Source organism: Zea mays, chromosome 10 (assembly GCF_902167145.1).
Source record: "Zea mays cultivar B73 chromosome 10, Zm-B73-REFERENCE-NAM-5.0, whole genome shotgun sequence".
NCBI classification, from domain to species: domain Eukaryota; kingdom Viridiplantae; phylum Streptophyta; class Magnoliopsida; order Poales; family Poaceae; genus Zea; species Zea mays.
The window spans coordinates 108,693,510-108,714,026 of NC_050105.1; the positions used below are offsets into that span (position 1 = coordinate 108,693,510).

At 47.7% G+C, this 20,517-nt stretch overlaps 2 protein-coding genes across 5 annotated transcripts; one reads left to right on the plus strand and one right to left on the minus strand.

Annotated features, from left to right (window-relative positions):
- The first annotated feature begins 3,153 nt into the window (after window positions 1–3,153).
- On the plus strand, window positions 3,154–7,715 carry LOC100193813 (Nuclear transport factor 2 (NTF2) family protein with RNA binding (RRM-RBD-RNP motifs) domain). Of its 2 annotated transcripts, NM_001358896.1 has the most exons (9): window positions 3,329–3,504; window positions 3,621–3,764; window positions 3,912–4,269; window positions 4,356–4,588; window positions 5,145–5,304; window positions 5,392–5,513; window positions 5,610–5,675; window positions 6,630–6,699; window positions 7,116–7,661. In NM_001358896.1, exons 1-9 carry the CDS (start codon window positions 3,424–3,426, stop codon window positions 7,373–7,375), a joined length of 1,494 nt encoding a protein of 497 aa, NP_001345825.1. In that variant the 5' UTR covers window positions 3,329–3,423; the 3' UTR covers window positions 7,376–7,661. The 2 variants fall into 2 exon arrangements, with proteins under 2 accessions (XP_008661434.1, NP_001345825.1); XM_008663212.4 differs by having other exon boundaries at window positions 3,154–3,504; window positions 3,621–4,269; window positions 7,116–7,715.
- Window positions 7,716–8,683: 968 nt separating this feature from the next.
- Window positions 8,684–11,476, minus strand: LOC100216803 (putative alcohol dehydrogenase superfamily protein). 3 transcript variants are annotated; one of them, XM_035962933.1, is made up of 4 exons: window positions 11,087–11,476; window positions 10,109–10,250; window positions 9,825–9,916; window positions 8,684–9,676 (listed from the first exon to the last, which is right to left on the minus strand). In XM_035962933.1, exons 1-4 carry the CDS (start codon window positions 11,177–11,179, stop codon window positions 8,984–8,986), a joined length of 1,020 nt encoding a protein of 339 aa, XP_035818826.1. In that variant the 5' UTR covers window positions 11,180–11,476; the 3' UTR covers window positions 8,684–8,983. The 3 variants fall into 3 exon arrangements, with proteins under 3 accessions (XP_035818826.1, XP_035818827.1, NP_001136674.1); XM_035962934.1 differs by lacking the exon at window positions 11,087–11,476 and adding an exon at window positions 10,688–11,078; NM_001143202.1 differs by having other exon boundaries at window positions 8,751–9,676; window positions 9,825–10,250; window positions 11,087–11,255.
- Between the last annotated feature and the right edge of the window lie 9,041 nt (window positions 11,477–20,517).

Consider the following 20,517-nt stretch of genomic DNA (forward strand, 5'->3'; position numbering starts at 1 on the left):
TGACCTTCTGACGCTTCAGACTGCGATGGCAATCGACCGTTGGCGAAGTCGACCATTGCTCGTGGGCTCACCGGACAGTCCGATGCACACCGGACAGTCCGATGATTTTTAGTCGATGAGTGTTGTGTTTTCTCGAGATGGGCAGGTCCGTTGGGTGCTCTAGCCTAGGCACCGGACAGTCCGGTGTACCTTGGATTGATGCAATCCTGATTTGCCCCATACTTGAATAATTGGCCTAAGGGCCATTTTCCTTATATGTGTATATGAACTTTATGCACCTGAGAAAAGATCAACTAGGCAAACTAGTTAGTCCATAAATTTTTGTGATGGTCGTCAAATACCAAAATCGATTATAGGAAATGATTGAGACCATTTCCCTTTCACGCGTACATTCTTGTTGTCCTTGCTATGCCCTACGCCATCGAGGACAACTACCTGAAGTCATACATGTCGTCCGTGCCCGAGGTGACGGTGACCGGCTGGTCTAATGATACTTGTGCTTTATAACAGTAGATATTGTGTGTGTCACAATGCATGGACATTGTACTAGCCCTTTTATTATTTATGAGTCAGGATAGTCGGTTTAGTCCAGTTTATCCAACTGAGTAATTTAGAGAAATTCTCTACGTATAGCCGGAGAACTAGAGATGACAATAGTACCCATGACCTAATACCTGATGTGTATTTATTTCAATGTATATGGACATCCTACCCGTGGGTCCTGTATTGGGTAAAACATTCACCGAATGAGTATACATGCATTGGAACTTTCGGTCGTCACCCATACCTATTAAACCATGGTATAAAATATCATGCATAAAATATGGTCTAAACTCAAAGCCATGAACTTGGCCTAGCCTAAAAAACATAAAACTCTAGCTATATAACATCTTTCTGCTCGCAACAGTTTACCTATATGGTCACCTCTCTATAAACTGCACTGTTTACAAACTGAAGTTTTAAATAGAAGATGAGATGATAGATATGATGAGTAAGCTGCTGAAGATAGTCTTAGAATTTGGTTTATAACCTAGCATTTGTATAATATGTTACTTTGACCCACATGAATATGGGGTGCATATGAAAATATGGGCATGTTTGTTTCAATTTTTTCTGACCAGCTTTTTTGATAATTTGGCTGTAGGGAGAATATAACTGTGAGAAGAATTTAAGTACTGAGTACTGTGGGGATTATGTGGGGAGTAAGATAAAAGAGTTATATGGTTTATTATCTAGAAAGTGACAAATTACTACTATCACAGCGGCTTGGCCAATTATATGTTCATGTTGATTTTGAACGGTTTTTACTAAAACGATACCTATAAAAACTAGATAAAAGGTAGACGTTTAGCAGTCTGAGACAACTTCTAGTCCATATATCCACATGTGGTAAAACAAACTGGGTCTATATATCACAAGTTGTAAAACAACAACAACAACAACAACAAAGCCTTTTGTCCCAAGCACGTTGGGGTAGGCTAGAGATGAAACCCCGTATGAAAACCTCAGAGCTCAACCCCGAAAGAAAACAGGGGAAACAAAGGCAAAGGAGAACCGAAAACGACGAAACGGGGGAACACATAAAAGAGATAAAACCCACAAGAACCAGCAAGGTCTAAATGGGCACAAGAAAAGGTCAAACGATTAAGGAGGAAAAGCAGAACTATAAATCAAGGTTCTGGCACGTGAATTGCACACTTCCACCCCTTCCTATCAACGGCGAGCTCTTTATCAATATTCCACTCCTTCAGGTCCCTCTTCACTGCCTCTGTCCACGTCAAGGTTGGTCGACCTCTACCTCTCTTCACATTCTCGGGACGCCTAATTATTCCGATATGCACTGGTGCCTCTTCAGGTCTTCGTTGGATATGTCCAAACCATCTCAAACGATGTTGCATAAGCTTCTCCTCAATTGGCGCCACTCCTACTCTCTCTCGTATGTCATCATTCCGGACTCAGTCTCTCCTTGTGTGGCCACATATCCCGCGCAACATACGCATCTCTGCCACACACAGTTGTTGGACATGTCGTCTTTTAGTGGGCCAACATTCTGCTCCATACAACATAGCCGGCCGGATTGCTGTCCTGTAGAATTTGCCTTTTAGTTTGTGTGGCACCCGGGGGTCGCATAAGACACCCGCCGCTTGCCGCCACTTCAACCATCCAGCTTTAATTCTATGACTGACATCCTCATCGATGTCTCCATCCTTCTGAAGCATTGATCCTAAGTAACGAAAAGTGTCTTTCTTGGGTACCACTTGCCCATCAAGACTAACATCGCCATCTTCATACCCCATGGCACTGAAATCACACTTCATATACTCCGTTTTAGACCTACTAAGCCTAAAACCTTTTGCTTCCAGCGTCTGTCTCCACAATTCCAACTTTTGCGAAACACCACTCCTACTCTCCTCAATAAGTACCACATCATCGGCAAAAAGCATACACCACGGTATATCTCCTTGTATGTCCCTTGTGACCTCATCTATCACCAAAGCGAAAAGATAAGGGCTCAAAGCCGACCCTTGATGTAGTCCTATGTTAATTGGAAAGTCATCGGTGTCCCCATCACTTGTTCGGACACTTGTCACAACATTAGTGTACATATCTTTAATAATATTAATGTACTTTGTTGCTACTTTGTGTTTTTCCAAGGCCCACCACATTACACTCCTGGGTACTTTGTCATAAGCCTTCTCCAAGTCTATGAAGACCATATGCAGGTATTTCTTTTGTTCTCTGAATCTCTCCATAAGTTGTCTTAGTAAGAAAATGGCCTCCATAGTTGATCTCCCGGGCATGAAACCAAACTGATTTTGGGTCACGCTCGTCAGCTTTCGCAGGCGGTGTTCAATGACTCTCTCCCATAGCTTCATTGTATGGCTCATGAGTTTAATTCCACGGTAATTAGTACAACTTTGAACATCTCCTTTGTTCTTGAAGATTGGTACTAATGTACTCCGCCGCCACTCGTTGGACATTCTGTTTGTCCGAAAGATGGTGTTGAAAAGCTTAGTCAGTCATACTATCGCTATGTCCGAAAGAAGATTGTAAAACAATATGGCAATTTATGCGTGATCACCAACGAATCCACACCCGCCGCCCCTCCCGTCCCATCACAGCCGTCCAGCCTCCGCGCTCCCAAGTCCCAACGCCCACGGGCCACGGGTAACGGCCCACGGGCCCCTCTAACGCGCGCTTGGCTCGCACGTGCTGCTGCCCCAACCCCCAAGCCCGCTGCCGCCGCCACCAACCTTTCCATCTCTCGCTATCTGTTTCCTCTCGCCAGCTTTGCGGGAAAAGACTCCAGAAACAAACCCCGCCGCCCCTCCGCTTCTCTCCCGAGTCCCGACTCCCGAGTCCCGTCTTCTGCCCCGTTCGCTCCCCCTCATCGCAAAAACCCTAACCCCTCGACCTCTCAAGATGGCGTCGCCGCCGCCGCCTCCCGCCGCAGCCGCAGCCCCAGCCGCCGCGGCGTCCGGACCGCCGCCGCCGGCGCAAGTGGTAAGATCACTGTCCCCCCGATCTGACAGCCGCCGGGACCGGGCTCGCCCGCTGGATCCGCGCTGACTCGATTTGTGCGCCGAGCTCGGTGGCGGCCCTCCTCTTGTTCTGTACAGGTGGGCAACGCCTTCGTGCATCAGTACTACAACATCCTTCACCAGTCGCCGGAGCTCGTCTACCGCTTCTACCAGGAGTCCAGCCGCCTCGGGCGTCCCTCCGGCACCGGCGACGACGGCATGGAGACGGTCACCTCCATGGACGTAAGTTCCTCGCCCACGCCGCCTCTGCTACTCTCCCGCGGCCCAGATCTGGGCGCCCCCGGGCCTAATTCTCACCTCAATGGAGGGGATTTTGGGGTGGCGTGTGCCTCTGATTGTGTGTATGTGCGCGTGCGTCTGGTTCTGCAGGCGATTAACGACAAGATCGTGTCCATGGGCATCGACCGGGCGGAGATCAAGGCGGTGGACGCGCAGGAATCACTCTGTGGCGGCGTCACAGTGCTCGTCATGGGCCACCTTACGGGGAGGAACAGCGTCAGCCGCGAGTTCGTGCAGTCCTTCTTCCTTGCGCCGCAGGAGAAGGGCTATTTTGTTCTTAACGACATATTGCGCTACGTTGGAGAGGAGGGAGGGGACGAGGGGGGCGAGCAGCAGCCGGCAACGGAGGTCGCTGCTGATGTGGTCGCTGCTGATGTGGAGGCCGCCACCCCTGCTTCTATCCTGGCCAACGGCACTGTCGGAGGGGATACAGTGACTGTGCCTCAGGGTGTGTAGCAGTGTAACATCTTTGAAAATGTTTCGTTGCTGTGATCTGAATCATGTGTTTGAACTGCTTTTCTTCTTTGTCTGTAGATGCTTCGCCGCAGCCCGAGTGCCAGGTGGCAGAGCCTGCACTTAATCCGAAGGAGGAAGTTTTGAACAGGGAGGTGGTTTGTAACCCACCAAATGACGTGAATCCTATTGTTGAGGAAACACCGGTTCCTGAGGTCATAAATGAAGTGCCGAATAATGTAGGAGTGGCTCCACCAATTTCATCTCCCTCCGCACCACCGGAGGAGGCACCAAAGAAGTCATATGCTTCAATTGTAGGTTTTCAAAAGCCATTCATTTTCTTATACCATGCTCAACATCACTGGCTGTAATCAGTACCTTAGTTTGTGCATGCATTTCTGAAAATATTATATCTGGCCATACGAGGCAAAAAACAATTCTTTCTACGGTTTCTTTTTATATTTTGAAACATTATAGTGAATTTGTGTAATTGTGTTAGCATATAGTTGATTTTGCTATATTCCCAACATTATCTGTAGTCTGAAGCTTAAATCTTGTGAAACATCTGAGTTAGTGTCAATGCTGCATTAAGTGATCTGCTGAACAATTACTTGCACACCATATGACAGATCTTCTAAATTAACTTTTTTGTTTCCAGAACATGAACGAAAATTTGGTTATTTTCATGTCGATTCTTTTGTCTGTATTGTTTTACCTGTAGCAGGGTTGTTGCCTTTCTGGTGAAGAAATTCTGAGGCTTTCTTGATTTGTGTTGTTGGCTGTGCCTTGTATAGAATGTCAAGAGTCTATTTTTCATGCCATTTATATTTTTCTGTTACCATTTTATGACATTTTTTTGTTATGCTCTAGGTAAAAGTTATGAAAGAATATCGACCACCAGCACCTGCAGTTCCTTCCAGGCCTGCACCCCCGAAAACAGAGAAGCAATCCTCTCCTGCCCCCGCTCTGGTCGCTGATGCTCCAGCTTTCACCCCTAATCCCCAGAGCGGCAGCTTTCAAGATCCAGAAGGTATTATCTATATCCAAATTTGGAGCTAAAACGTTGATTTCAGTTGGCACCAGCACCATTTGACATGCTTTTCAATCATCTTCAAAGTTGATGCACATGCCATATATGTGCGAAGTCTGCCATTAAATGCCACACCACAACAACTAGAGGAAGAGTTCAAGAGATTTGGCGCCATTAAACATGATGGCATCCAAGTTAGAAGCAATAAGGTACTTGCTTTTCTTCTCATTTTGTTCTAAAAAAAGTTAAGAGCCTTCAAGACTGACTCTCTAATTTGTCTTTGTATTTCTGTTGAGTAAACACAGATCCAAGGGTTTTGTTATGGCTTTGTAGAATTTGAGGATGCCAGTGCAGTTCAAACTGCAATAGAGGTATTAACCTTACATTTTTCTCAGGTTGCTTTATGATATGACGCATAGGTAGTTAATCTAATTTTATGCACACCCTGCTCTCATGTCAATTTCTTTTTAATGACTATTGGGTCTTCCATAAGGTTTCTGTAACTCGTGAGTTTAGTTTAGTTGAAGTTTTGTATCACTGAAGTGGTGTTCCAGTAGATAAGTTAGGTGGTATATTGGTATATTTGTGGGTTTGGGTTCTGTAAGTTATTGATCAATTTTTGGCAGAAAACACAGGAACAAAGTTTTTCTTTGAGCTAGTTAACTTTTATAGTTATTGGTATTTATGATACTTCTGCTAATCGATTATGCACTGTGTTGGATGATAGCACTTTTTTTTTTCTAAATTATACTTTATATGGCAAGTTCTTGTTATATTAGTACTGCAGGGGTTTAGATTGATATGCTTCGTTTGGGTTGGATCCCATCAATCACCCTCAAAGAACATTGTGTATCAAACTATAGAGCCATCCAAATCCGCTATTGTTTTGTTTATTCTCTTGGTCATAGCCTTAGCCCATGGCTTTGTGCCAACGACCCTTGTTACCCTCCAGTGCTTTGTCTAGTTAACAACTGACAAATTCTTAAATTTGAAGTCTAGATATATTTTTCCCTGTCTGGATATCTTTCGTCTCGACCATGTCACAGAGCCTCATGCCCTCACCCACCCACAAACCTCGATTACCCACTACGTTTTGATTGTTTTCTTGATTTCTTCTGCTCAGAGGTGTGGTTTGGGTCTGGTCATCTGGTATGGTGTTATGGTGTTCTAGGTGTTGTGTAACTTTTTTGAACATGAATGCAACGTTATGTTTTTCTCTTTTTGATGGAGTATCTTCTACAACTGCTCCAACAAGTGCTGCTTACTTGAATGATAGGCTTATGGGCTATTGATATTCTTTATCTGATAATAACTCCTGATTGCAGGCTTCTCCTGTTACTATTGGTGAACGACAATGTTATGTTGAAGAGAAAAGAACTACCGGTGGTTCTCGTGGCAAGTTCATAAATTCCTTTGCCATTATTTTCTACCTAAAATAGTAGTTACTGCTTGTGGACTGCCAGTACGTTTATTTTAGGAAGGGATATGCATTTGTTTGTGTTCTTTGGAAGGCAACAATAGCGGTAAACAAAAGCATGGCTGTGACATTTTGTGTTAGGATGCAGGTGAAGACTATGAAGCGTACCCTAGAAAATCATCAGAAAAAATGATTAGAACATTAACTTATTATTTTGGTTGCCTATGGAAAAGTGTCCCTTTTTGAAGCACAAATGATTTGGAAAGTAACAAAAGACAAGTTCACACGTAAAACCATGCATGTGCATTTTTTTTGTCATGATAGGCAGCTTGCCTTGCACCTGTTTTTTGTTTTGTTTATTATTTGAACTGATGGTCATTATTTTCTGGCTCAGGTGGTAGCAGGGGAGGAAGGTTTCCACCAGTTAGAGGTGGTAACTTCCGAGGTGAAGGTATTAGAGGCCGTGGTACATATAATGGAGGCAGAGGGTACGGAAGGGGCGAGTTCAATTATCGATCTGATTATGGAGGCCGAGGTGGCGGCAGGGGTGGCTCATCGCGTGGTGATGTCGGCTACCAGCGGGTCGACCACTCTAGTGCAGCCAGCGGTCGTGGTGCCCGGGCACCATCAGCCGCCACTGCTGTCGCAAAGTGAGTTCTTGGTAGGGTATGGATTGTGTTTTATGGCCACCATCATTGTTGACCAAAAGAGTGGTGGGTGTGGTGGATTCGAGTTCATGTGAGGACCATCAACAAAAGACGGGTCATAAATTTATGCTTCCTTGTTTTGTGGCTAGGCAAAGCAGTGGTGATATCGGTTACTAACTGTAGAATATACGTCTGTTGAGATGTCCTAGTATGACTGGCTTCGGCGGGCAGCTGATTTGTGTTTTGCCTTTTGTTACTTATTGCCAAATTTATAGAGGTTGATTTGAGGTGCCAACAATTTATAGTATTCTCTGCGCTGCTAATATGAGTAAGGCCATGTCTGTTTCCTTCCAGCATTATATAGGCATCTAATAACTTGCTTATGGATTATCATAATCTAGGCATCTATATTATATAATCCATCTAATGATCTGTGTTATTTGTTTGCCTCTTATTTGTTCCCACCAGTTATTTTATTCTTATTTTACTAATTTCTATTTTCTTTTCTTATTTTCTACCGTTTAAATAGATATTTTCACTCTTACGGCTTACAGTATATTCTAACAGTTTGCTCATATGATCCCCTAAAACACTATTTTATACTGTAGATTGCATAAATTGGAGTTTGAATATGATTATATGGATGAGTAAGCTGTTGTAGATAGCCTAACTCCTAATAATCTATAACCGGTAGCACTCTTCCCCTCTCTCTACTTATGTTAAGTTTTATAGTAAGTGTGCTTTGACGTGTTTTTATTTGGAATTTGTAAAAAACTTAACATAAACATTTTTAATATTCATCCAAACTTAAGCTAAATAAAGTAGGGTGGAGGTTGGGAGGGTTAGGTCAAAAGGAGTTGAAATCTATCATAAATATGAGTAAAAGTATTCTTTTAAGTGGTAGAAAATAAGAAAAGAAGATAGAAATGGATGAAATACTGTTTTCGAGAAGTTACTTGTAAATATATTATAGAGAAGCAATTTAAAATGAGGACTATACTAGTAAATAACTCCTTGACAGTCAAGTTAGAAAAAGAAACACTTATAACCTACAAGTCGAGATATTTTTGTACTGTATGATTTCCAAATATCTCGATATCTCGATTTCGACATAGTTGCCTGCATTCACATATAAAAGCTAGTTGGTAGACTAACATGTTAATATGCACTGTTTTCGTAAATATGTAAACATGTAAATATGTTACCTGATTTTTTATTATTATTTAGGCAACATGTAGTTTTGTTGTTTGGATATAGAAAAAAACCCTAAATTTCTTCTTGTGAGGTGTCCTTAAGTAGTTATGTTGTCTAAACATTTCTGAAGTTTCAAGCAGAAATATAGCAACTCCCAAGTCCCAAATATGTAATTACAATGCAACTTTGCGGATCTATCATGCAACCCCATAAAACCCTAAACTGTACAAGAAGTTCAAGTTTATAGCTGAAAACAAAAGAAAAACAAGCCTATAAACTGGCTCACCACTCACGAACAATTTGTACGACGACCAAACTCAGATACTAGTACTACTTCGTATATGTTGACTTTAACCCTGTAGTGTCCAACAGCCTAGTGGATGCTACTGCAAGTCTCTATCGGCAATGGACGCGTCCCAGATCAGTCTCCCATCTCGACAATGATCTTTCCAGTGGCATGGCCCTCGATGCTCTTCTCCCACGCCTTGCTCACCTCGCTCAGCGGGAACCTCGAGTCGATCAGCGTCTCGAGTTTGCCGTCCTTCAGCAGCCCGACCAGGAACTCTAGGTCCGCCTTGTTGGGCGACAGGAGCAGTGGCACGAGCCGCTTCCTGGCGAAGGTCACACTGTGCAGCGCCGATTTGAGGATGGCAGTCAAGTTCGGGGTGATGTCGATCACCTTCCCCGTGGCGGCCAGCACAGGCTCGAACGTCGACCAGCTGGTCCCGACAGTGCAGTGGACGACGCCATCGTACTTCTTGCCCGAGGGGCTCTGCAGGGTGGCACCCTCCGGCGTCCTGTAGTCAAGCACCTCGTCGGCGCCCAGGCTCTTCACCAGCTCTACGTTACGCGCGCCGCAGGTGGCAGTGACGTGGAGACCAGCCCGTTTCGCGAGCTGCACGGCGTAGAGGCCGACGCCACCTGATGCCGCGGTGACCAGAACGTTCATGGGCTTTCCAGTACCGTCGAACTTGGCGCCGATGGTCCTGAGCGCCTGGAGGGCAGTGCCGGCGGCGATGGGCAGCCCTGCGCCTTCGGCAGCAGATACCTCAGGAGGCCTCTTGACGGTCAGATTTTCTGATGCCACAGCATACTCCGCAAGCCCACCTCCGTTCTGGCGAAACAGAGGACATTGTTAACGTCATGTCAGAACACCCCTTCCAAGTTCCAATAACGGATGACTGATGAGCACACCGAACACAACATATGGAGGCCGACTGATGTGATGCACTTAACATACATAGTTAAGAGCATGTGCTTACAAATGAGTTGAGCATAGCAACAACTTGATCTCCGGCTTGGAACCCATTGATTCCTGGACCAACATCAGCCACGACTCCTGCCACATCAGTCACTGCAAAAGTAGGAGCAATTAGCAGGAACAAGTTAAACCCGAGTCTAAACATCAGGTATCCGCATTAGTAACAAACAAAGCACATACCGTTTTGTAAAGGGAAGTTGCTTAACACACAAATGAAATAAATGGCCAACTTATTGATCGAAGGTCAGAATCAACTACTATGAAATGAGTAGTGAGCATGATTACCTGGGATAAAAGGTAATTTACGAGGCAGGAAAGGCCTCAGCATGCCTTTCTGCACCTTCCAGTCCACTGGGTTGATGCTTGCTGCCTCCAGCTTCAGCAGAAGCTCGTTCTTTTTCGCCGAAGGGACCGGAACTTCCACATGCTGCATGAGAGGAATTTGAAACTCCGTCGACTGGTTTCTTTGCAAGAAGACAAAGGAACGATTCTCAAAACATAACGAGTATTTTTCGGCCTAGTGTATTTTCAACCAGAAAACAAAATGGAAATCTAAAATCTTGCTGACTCGGACTATTTAGCAACTAGCAACAGAATGAAGTGGCAGAGCAAAGGACCAGATTCCCCTAATCAGATAGTTTTCCTGAGCCTGTTCTCTTCGAATCAAAGCAGTCTATTTAGACTACTGCAATTACAATCAGACAAAAATAACGTAGAAGTCGGTACGGATTAAACCCAATCGAACATGCTTGTGTGTGTAAAAAAGCATTCATCAGTTAGAAAGTTCCAAATTCAGAACCGGTCAGCACTCGGTCAGCTAATTGAGCAACCCCAGTGCCAGTAGATTAATTTCGTTCGTCTGACCTGATGACCACTTCTGGGCAAGATTAAAAAAAAAATCTGCAGTAGACACCAAGTGGAAATCAGCAGTGGTCTTCTCGGCAGCAAAGACTAGCTGACCGTGACACACTCTAGAAGTCTAGAGGTATCTACGACGTTAGGTTACCAGTAACCAGTCAGAATATATCTAGAAAGGCCGAACTATCTGTAGCGTGGTGGAATCTGGATCTGAGGTCAGCTGGCTGAATTTCCAACAAGGGGAACAGGGAGAAGACAAGTGCCAGTAGAAAAGCCGACTGGTCCATGGACTGCTGAATCTACCAACTGACCCTAACCAGTAACCGCTCGCTAGCTATCAACTAAATCTGCAGTCTGGGCCCCCTCCTTCGTTGAGTAAAGGAACTAGAACTGCTGCGCGGTTACCTTGAGTCCAGCGGCGCCCCCGCCGCAGGAGTCGTACTGCACGGCCCGCATCGTCGCGGGGATGTTCGCCGTCTTCGTGGAGGCGGCGGCCATTGGAGCAGGCAGGAGCAACGCCGGCGAGAGGGAAGGGGACAACTGGCTAGAACAAGGGGCCCTCGATCGATCAGGAGGGTCGGGGGAGTCGGTTGGTTGGCCGGCTTCTTCTTGGTGTACACGCCTTTTCTATGTTTCTGGGTTGGCCTCTGCCGCGTAGGGGCGAGAGGAATATATAAAATGCGAGGGGTTTGACTTTGACTTATGGGGCCCGATCTGCCAGTGAGCGCCGGGCTGGTGGTGTGGTGTTGGTGACTTGTGTGGTGCGCGAGACATGACGCGAAGCAAACGGGACTGCACGCGTGTTGGTGACTTCGAGAAGGCCCGTCGAGAAGGGTGTGTCTGTGTGCAGTGCACCGCACACGGACGGGGACGGGGAGGATGACGCGGGCGTGCCCCGTCGGCCGCGTGCGTTTGGGTGTCCTGCCGGCTGCCGGCCGCATAGACACGGTGGGCACCGGAGAATGAGCGTTCCCAGCTGCCGCCGCGCTATGCGATAAGGATGTGTTTGTTTGTTTTGTGTGGGCGTTTTGACATGAGGGTCCTAGTAAATTAGTGTTGTATTTTTTTGGCCTAGATGAGTGATACAATGACACAATTCTTTATCCTGGTTCCAGCAGAGAGAGATAAGACTTATATTGGCTCTGTTTGGCACAGCTTATTTTCAGCTTCTTTACAAATTTAAGCAGAATTTCTCCTAAACAGCTAGCTTCCGCAGCAGCTTATCAGTTCAGATGCTTCTCAGAATATACTAAAAGCAGCCAACAAGCAGAAGCTGCTTTTCACCAGCTTATCAGATAAGCTGCTTTTTCAACAAGCAACAGCTGTGCCAAACAGGGCCATTATATGCACCTAAGCGCTTGCAGTAGAAAATACAAGCGATCGAGAGAGTGAAAGGATCCCAAGGCCCTGGGGTTGATTGAGCCAAGTGCCAATATCTGTGTGAAGGTGAAAACCGTGAAGTGTTCTCCCCTGCCTGAAGCACTGGACTCCTCTATTTATAGCCCCAAGGAGGGCCACCAGGAGTGTCAGGGCTTGTCGCATATGGGAGAGGGGGTGTGTTCGAGTCCCTGTAGCCGGTATGGCCTTTGGTATGGCCTTTATACTTGCTGTTGACTTGAGCCGGGAGGGAAATGTTCGGTTCCTATATTTGCATCTTTGACTGAGCAGAGAGTTGAGGCCAGTGCTTGGGGCTAGGTCGCGAGTGCGACCTTGTCTGATGGAGGAGCTGTCCGAGTTGTAGTGGTTGGAGCAGTGGCAAGTATGGCAAAAAGCTCTTGGCAATACGTACGGTATCCAACGTCAGCTATATAACTTCTGGTGATGTCAGGCGTCCTTTGGTCGGTATTATCAAGGCCGAAGCCATGCTCGGGCGAGGCGGAAGTCTTCCTGAGGCTGTGGCCGAGCCTGCTCTATGGCTCGCAGCTGTGCAGAACACAGTTGAAGAAGTGGCCTTCTGTGGGATCCGCGGGGGTAGTTGGCCGAGGCCGAGCTCAGGCGAGGCGTAGTTTCCTCCTGAGGGCCAGACCATGCGTTGCCATATGCACGTCCCATCCGAAGTTAGCAGACGAGGTGGGGGAGCAGTAGCCGTTATTCCCGGGCATGTGTCATCGTTGTTGGTGAAAGTGGACGGGATCGCGATCATGTCGCTTCTGTTCGCCTGCAATGTCACGTGGTGTACACACGTGCATTGAATGCTCATGTCCCCATGGTTCCTGCGCCTTTGACTGAGGCTAGGTTCAGGGTTGTCCTCCTTGCCCGAGACGGGCGAGGCAGAAACATCTATACCATGGAGGGGAACCTCGAGCGGGATGAGGATTTCTCCGAGTGCTGTCCTCGCCCGAGGGCAGGCTCGGGCGAGGCAGAGTTTTGATCGACCGCTGAGTGGGATCTCAGGCGAATCGTGGCTCGTACTTTCTTGACATTGGGGAGTGTGTATGACAGTAGTCTAGAGGTTAAGCGAGTTTAGGGGCGTAATCCAGGTACCCCTAATCACGATATCCGACAATAGCTCTCGAGCCTCCAAGGAAGTGCTTGACACTTTCTTTGGGGCTCTTTTGCCTTCGTGCAGGTATATTTCTTAACCCTAAAAGGTGGTAGACTTATTTCCGATGGGTGCACGCGAGCGCACCCGTCAGGTGTAGCCCCCGAGGCCTCGAAGGAGTGGTTGACTCCTTCGAGGTCTTAAATTTTCCCTCCGTAGATATCGTTGACTTGTCTTTTGTTCGTCACCTGGTCGTGGCCTACGTGCAAAGGCAGCCCCCGAGTCTCTGTGTTGGGTTGCTGTAGTTTTCAACAATTCTGTCACAGCATGGGTGCAAGGGCAGCCCCCGGACGAGAGGATGATCGAGAAACACCTTGACATTTTAATGATACGCCTCTTCATCGCCTTTCCACAAGGAAGAAGAGGGGGAAAGTGCCATGCTACCCTCAGTGGGCAACGAGCATGACGTCTCCGGTGAGCTATTAATGGTTAAATGAGCGGAGGCCCGGGCTCCATTTGATAGGAGTTGGCTAGTGATCCAGAGATGCGCCCCAAAGTACATGCGGGTGATTCGTCTGGTCCCTGACCGGTTCGGTGGGGTCCAAGGGCTCAATGCCTTCCTCCGATGAGATACCATCATGAATCGCTCCCGAGGGTCTCGGATATGTCTTAGGGTACCTCGGGATTGTAGCCCGAGCCTTGGCCATATACGGACGTACCCATAGTCATCCCTGACTCTATGCTCTGGGGCGGTTGTCGAACCCTTCCAAGGGGCCTGATAGTCGCCTAGAGGGGGGGGGGGGTGAATAGGGCGAAACTGAAATTTACAAATATAAACACAACTACAAACTGGGGTTAGCGTTAGGAATAAAGAACGAGTCCGCAAGAGAGGGCGCAAAACAAATCCCAAGCGAATAGGCAAGTGAGACACGGAGATTTGTTTTACCGAGGTTCGGTTCTTGCAAACCTACTCCCCGTTGAGGAGGCCACAAAGGCCGGGTCTCTTTCAACCCTTCCCTCTCTCAAACGATCCACGGATCGAGTGAGCTTCTCTTCTCAAATCAAAGCCGGGAACAAAACTTCCCCGCAAGGGCCACCACACAATTGGTGCCTCTTGCCTTGATTACAATGGAGTTTTGATCTCAAGAACAAGTGAGAAAGAAAAGAAGCAATCCAAGCGCAAGAGCTCAAATGAACACGACAAATCACTCTCTCTAGTCACTAGGGCTTTGTGATGAATTGGAGAGGATTTGATCTCTTTGTATGTGTCTAGAATTGAATGTCTAGCTCTTGTAAGTGGTTGGGGAGTGGAAAACTTGGATGCAATGAATGGTGGGGTGGTTGGGGTATTTATAGCCCCAACCACCAAATGTGGCCGTTGGGAACCTGTCTGTTCGATGGCGCACCGGACAGTCCGGTGCACACCGGACAGTCCGGTGCCCCTTGCCACGTCATCACTGCCGTTGGATTCTAGCCGTTGGAGCTTCTGACTTGTGGGCCCGCCTGGGTGTCCGGTGCACACCGGACATGTACTGTTTGATGTCCGGTGCACCGGTATGGGCGTGCCTGACGTCTGCGCGCGCTGCGCGCGCATTAAATGCACCGCAGGGAGCCGTTGGCGCCGCAGGGAGCCGTTGCTCCGCTGGCACACCGGACAGTCCGGTGAATTTTAGCGGAGCGGCTGCCGCGCGAACCCGAGGCTGGCGAGTTCTGGAGACCGCGCTTCCTAGGAGCACCGGACATGTCCGGTGCACACCGGACAGTCCGGTGAATTATAGCGCGCCGGCTTCCAAGAGATCCCGAGGGCGAAGAGTTTGAGTTGGTGTCCTCTGGGCGCACCGGACACTGTCCGGTGTACACCGGACAGTCCGGTGCCTCCAGCCAGAGGTGCCCTCGGTTGCCTCATGCTCCTTTGATGAATCCAACACTTGGTCTTTTTATTGGCTGAGGGTGAACCTTTTACACCTGTATAATCTACACACTTGGGCAAACTAGTTAGTTCAATAATTTGTGTTGGGCATTTCAACCACCAAAATTATTTAGGAACTAGGTGTAAGCCTAATTCCCTTTCAATCTCCCCCTTTTTGGTGATTGATGCCAACACAAACCAAAGCAAATATAGAAGTGCATGATTGAACTAGTTTGCATAATGTAAGTGTAAAGGTTGCTTGGAATTAAGCCAATATAACTACTTACAAGATATGCATGGAATGTTTCTTTCTTATTTAGCATTTTGGACCACGTTTGCACCACATGTTTTGTTTTTGCAAATTCTTTTTGTAAATCTATTTCGAAGATCTTTTGCAGATAGTCAAAGGTAAATGAATAAGAATTTGCAAAGCATTTTCAAGATTTGAAATTTTCTCCCTCTGTTTCAAATGCTTTTCCTTTGACTAAACAAAACTCCCCCTAAATTAAATCCTCCTCTTAGTGTTCAAGAGGGTTTTGATGTAAGCTTTTTGAAATCCCCCCTTTTGAACATAATAGGATATCAATTGATAAAGACTTTTGGAAAACATTAAGTTTTTGAATTTTGGTGGTGGTGCGGTCCTTTTGCTTTGGGCTCCTTTCTCCCCCTTTTTGGCATGAATCGCCAAAAACGGAATCATTAGAGCCCTTGAAGTGCTATCTTCCCCTTTGGTCATAAATAAATGAGTTAAGATTATACCAAAGACGAAATCCTTTTCTTTGATGCTTATTTCTCCCCAAGGAATAGAGAGTTGCTTGGAGTGATGGCGAAGTATGAGTCGCGGAGTGGAAGCCTTTGTCGTCGCCGAAGACTCCAATTCCCTTTCAATATACCTATGACTTGGTTTGAAATAGACTTGAAAACACATTAGTCATAGCATATAAAAGAGATATGATCAAAGGTATATAAATGAGCTATGTGTGCAATCTAGCAAAAGAAGTTGCGAGAATCAAGAATATTGAGCTCATGCCTAAGTGTAACGCCCCGAATTTTTGCAGTTGAATTTTTTCTTTTCTTTACTCGCCAAAATTCGGGCGTTACCTTTTCTTTTTCTTTTTCCCCTCGCTAAACCTTGACCTTTTCCAAAGTTCTAGCGGGATTCGGTTTGGATTTCCCGTGTAAGAAAAACCCTAAATACCTTATGTTGTTTGATGCACCATGCCGAACCCTGCATTTCTTTTGATTGCTTTGAAAGCGCAATTGCATTCATGTAGAAAGATCGGATTTCGAAAATGTGGAGAAGATCTTTTCTTTCTTTTTTTTTCTCCCTCTCTTTTTCTCTCCTCTTTTTCTCTCTCTCCCGCGCCGTGGGCCGACCCCGGCCGGCCCAAGCCCCTGCGCCCCCCCTCTTGGGCCCAAAGCAGGCCCAGCCGCCCCCACCCCCCCCCTCTTTTTCCCCAAATCCCCTCTCCCTCTCCCTCATTCTCTCCCTCTCTCCCTCCCCACCCAAGCCGCCGCCCCCACCCACCTCCCTGCCCTAGCCGCCGCCGCTGCCCCGACCCCGGCTGCGCGCCCTCGCCGTCGGCCACCCCCCTCGCCGGTGAGCCCCCTCCCCTCCCCCTTCTCCCTCCTCTCTCCTTCCCCCTCCCCTCCTTCTCCCCTTGGCCGCTGGCCCTTGGCCGCGCCCGGCCGCCCGACCGCGCCGCCCGGCCGCCCGGCCGCCCCCAGCCCCGCCCGCTCGGCCCCCTGGCCGCGCCCGCCGCCCGCTCGGCCCCCTGGCCGCGCCCGCCGCCCGCCCTGGCCCCTGGTCGCGCCCCCCCCCTGTCCCGGGCCGGTTCAGCCGGCCTCGGCCCCGGCTCAGCCGCCCCCGGCCCCAGCTCGGCCGCCCCCCCCCGCGCTCGGCCGCCCCAGCTCGGCCGCCTGCCCCCGGGCCGGTTCAACCGCCCCTAGGGCCGGTTCAACCGCCCCCCCCCCTCTGTTTTTTTATTTTTTTTTATTTTATTTTATTTACTTTCTGTGATCATAATTACTGTATTTTAAGTAGGCTAATCACTGTTCATGCTATGGGAAAATAGGAAGTTTAATTTAAAATTCCGTTATGTTATTGATTCACGTAGTTAATTGTTTACCCTGTGCAATGTTGATCAACTAAAAGTGATTATGTTTCCATTAGTATATATAAATATATATAACAGAATTATTTTGTTAAAAACCAATTGTGTCATTAGTGCATAAGATTTAACCCCCTGCGAGACCTTTCCCGTTTCTTTCTAACCATAACAAATGCGTTATCGAATGTCATACTTGATGCATATTCGCTTTATTTGTTATCTTGTATGGTGTACTGTTCTTTTGTATTAAATATGTGGATGTATGTATGTATGTTTGCGCTCGCATAGAGAACGATCCGGTCGAAGAGCCCGAGGAATTCGCAGGAGAAGCCCCTGAGCAGCAGTCGTTTGGTGGAGGCAAGTGTCCTTTGACCTATCTCTGTCCTATTCATTATTTAATTCACCTCCCGCTTTACACATTTATGCCTAAGGATTGACTAGCTTTTGTTATCCATGTCCTTGTTTACCTATTTGGGTCGGATTATTACTACTTAGTCTGATGCTATTGCTCAACTCTAATCAATGAACATGATGTGATTATCTATGATACGCTGTTTTCCCGTTATTCTTTATGATTATACTTGTGGTATTCAAGGGGGCTCGAGCGGTTTCTCGAGTGCCTCTCCGTAAGGACCTGTTCTATGGATGACCGCCCGGGAAAACAGTGCAACCATGAGGGTGGAATGGGGTGCCCTTAGCTGAATAATTAGAGGATCCGGGGTGTAGTTCACTTAGCCGTCGTGCCGTCAATGGGGCTCGGTGTATGCGGCTCGCTCTGCCAAGTTTGGGTTCGCCCCTTGGGGAGGAGTGCGGTGCATTTAGGAAACCTAACGGGTGGCTACAGCCCCGGGGAATCTTTGTAAAGGCTTCGTAGTGAATCCCTGGCCATTCACCTCGGGAGTGAATAAGGGTCTTGCAAGCCCGGGCCAGAGAGGGAATCACGGCTTGTGGGTAAAGTGCACAACCTCTGCAGAGTGTTATGAAACTGATATATCAGCCGTGCTCGCGGTTATGAGCGGCCAAGGGAGCTCCAGTGATTAGTGGTACTTGATCAGAGACATTGTGGTACAGGTGGTTATGAGATTGATGGTTCTGGTTATGATTATGGTGCTGGTAAGTGGTATTCTTTCCGTTTGGAAAGGGTACATCGGGTTAATAACTTGGGTTAATGCTAAAACTTGGCTTTCTACTAGTAAATAATAACCTGACCAACTAAAAGCAACTGCTTGACTTATCCCCACATAAAGCTAGTCCACTACAGCCAAACAGGATACTCGCTGAGTATGTTGATGTGTACTCACCCTTGCTCTACACACCAACCCCCCCCCCAGGTTGTCAGCATTGCAACCACTGCTCAGGCGAAGATGAAGCTGTGGAAGGAGACTTCCAGGAGTTCCAAGATTACGACGAGTTCTAGGTGTGGGTTAGCGGCAACCCCCAGTCGGCTGCCTGTGAAGGCCGCGTTATCTACGTTTCTTTTCCGCACTTTGATTTATTGTAAGAACCATATGGACGTCTCAGACGTATGATGTAATCGACTATTTCCCTTATTAATACTATTTTGAGCACTGTGTGATGATGTCCATATTATGTAACTGCTGTGTACGTGAATAACTGATCCTGGCACGTACATGGTTCGCATTCGGTTTGCCTTCTAAAACCGGGTGTGACATAAGTGGTATCAGAGCCGTGCTTACTGTAGGACCGCTAACCTAGAGTAGAATGGTCGTTCTAAGGACTATAGACCTCTGTCCCTACCTTGACTTTGATATCTCTTCCAAAGTTGGTCCTACCGACCAAACCTATGTTCTACTATATACTATACCTTGCTGAAAATCATGTTTTATTCCAATCCTTCATTTACTTATGATTCATTATTTGCTGGTCATATTAATTCTGTTCTTACCCTTTTGCTTGCGATGTCTTTTGTAGATGGCTCGACTTAGACACACTGCACGAAAGTCAGTCATCCCCTTCTTACCTTCCCGCCTTGCTGAGCGTCCGCTTCGCCGTCCCGTGGCCGGACAGTCCAGCCACTTGGAGAGACTACACCACCGCCTGCGTGAGGAGCAGGAACGTCGACGACAGGAGCAGCGGAGCTCTTCCCTCTCGCTCCACCAGGAGATAGAGTCTGTGAGGAGCTGCTCCCCTGTGCTTCCTCTGGAGCCGCCCCCTGCACCACCACTGGGCGCCCCAGCTTCTGGAGTAGCTGCTGGAGGAGACCCAGACGACGGAGATGGCGACGACAGCTCGAGCCACGACACCGACTTCTCTGCTAACCCTGAGCCGGAAGGATGGGTTGCTCGACCCATCACTCGCGACGCTGCTCGCGGGTGTCACTTCCACGATGCGCTCGACACCCTGCTACGTCGGGCATTTGACCGACATACTTGGTCCGTCGAGTATCGCTGTGTGGTCTACCAGCATAGTCGCGGGGTCTACCCGGACCGCTGGGAGGCGACTTGCTTGGTGCGCTGCCCGGAGGACAGTCTCCAGGGTGCAGAGGCCTGTTCAGAGCACTATTCTATCTCTGAGCGGGACTCAGCTGAGGCAGCCATGCAAGATGCTGCACGGCGTGCGCTTTCGCACTACTGCTCGGTTTTCGGTGGGGCAGCTGACGGTCTTGACCTGAAGTATTACCCCCGCCGTTCATCTGGCAGCACAAGAGGCGTGATTGTCTCACCTGTCGGTGAGGGCAATCCTAGGTTGAGCAGCACAGTCAACCTAGCCGCCGTGCTAAACACGGAGCTGGACCATGCACTAGATGAGCTGAGTAGGGCTCGTGCTGAGATCGCCCTGCTGCGGGCTGAGCGCGCGGAACGTCGTTATCTGGACGGTGGTTCCCCCGCTCCCGTTGGGACTCAGCACCCGTACCGCTCACCTCAGCGTGGACACCAGTCTTATGGCAATCCCGCCTGCAAGACCAAGATAAATCTAGAACCATAGATCGTTAGAGTTGGATCTTGTAATTAATACGAAATAAATATATACATGGAAGCTTCAGTCTTAGCGTTAGTCTCGGTCTTAGTTAGTTTTAGTTAGACAGGGTAGTTGCTATATCCTGTGCATTTATGTTTGTCATGATGAACTATGTTTGGTTTGGATCTTTGTAATGATTGTCACCAGAGTGTGGGTATCCCCTGCATTTTGGTTTACATACTATGTCAATAAAATTAGTTATATAGTTGGGAAACCCATTATTCTCCTTTCCTCTTTATCTGAGAAGCTGTGTGGTCTGTGTTGGAGATCAGTGAAGATGCTCATCTGTTCAGTGCTGTTGGAGAATTCTATACTCTTTTCTTATGCTGCAAGCTTTGCCAGATCAGTTCTGATG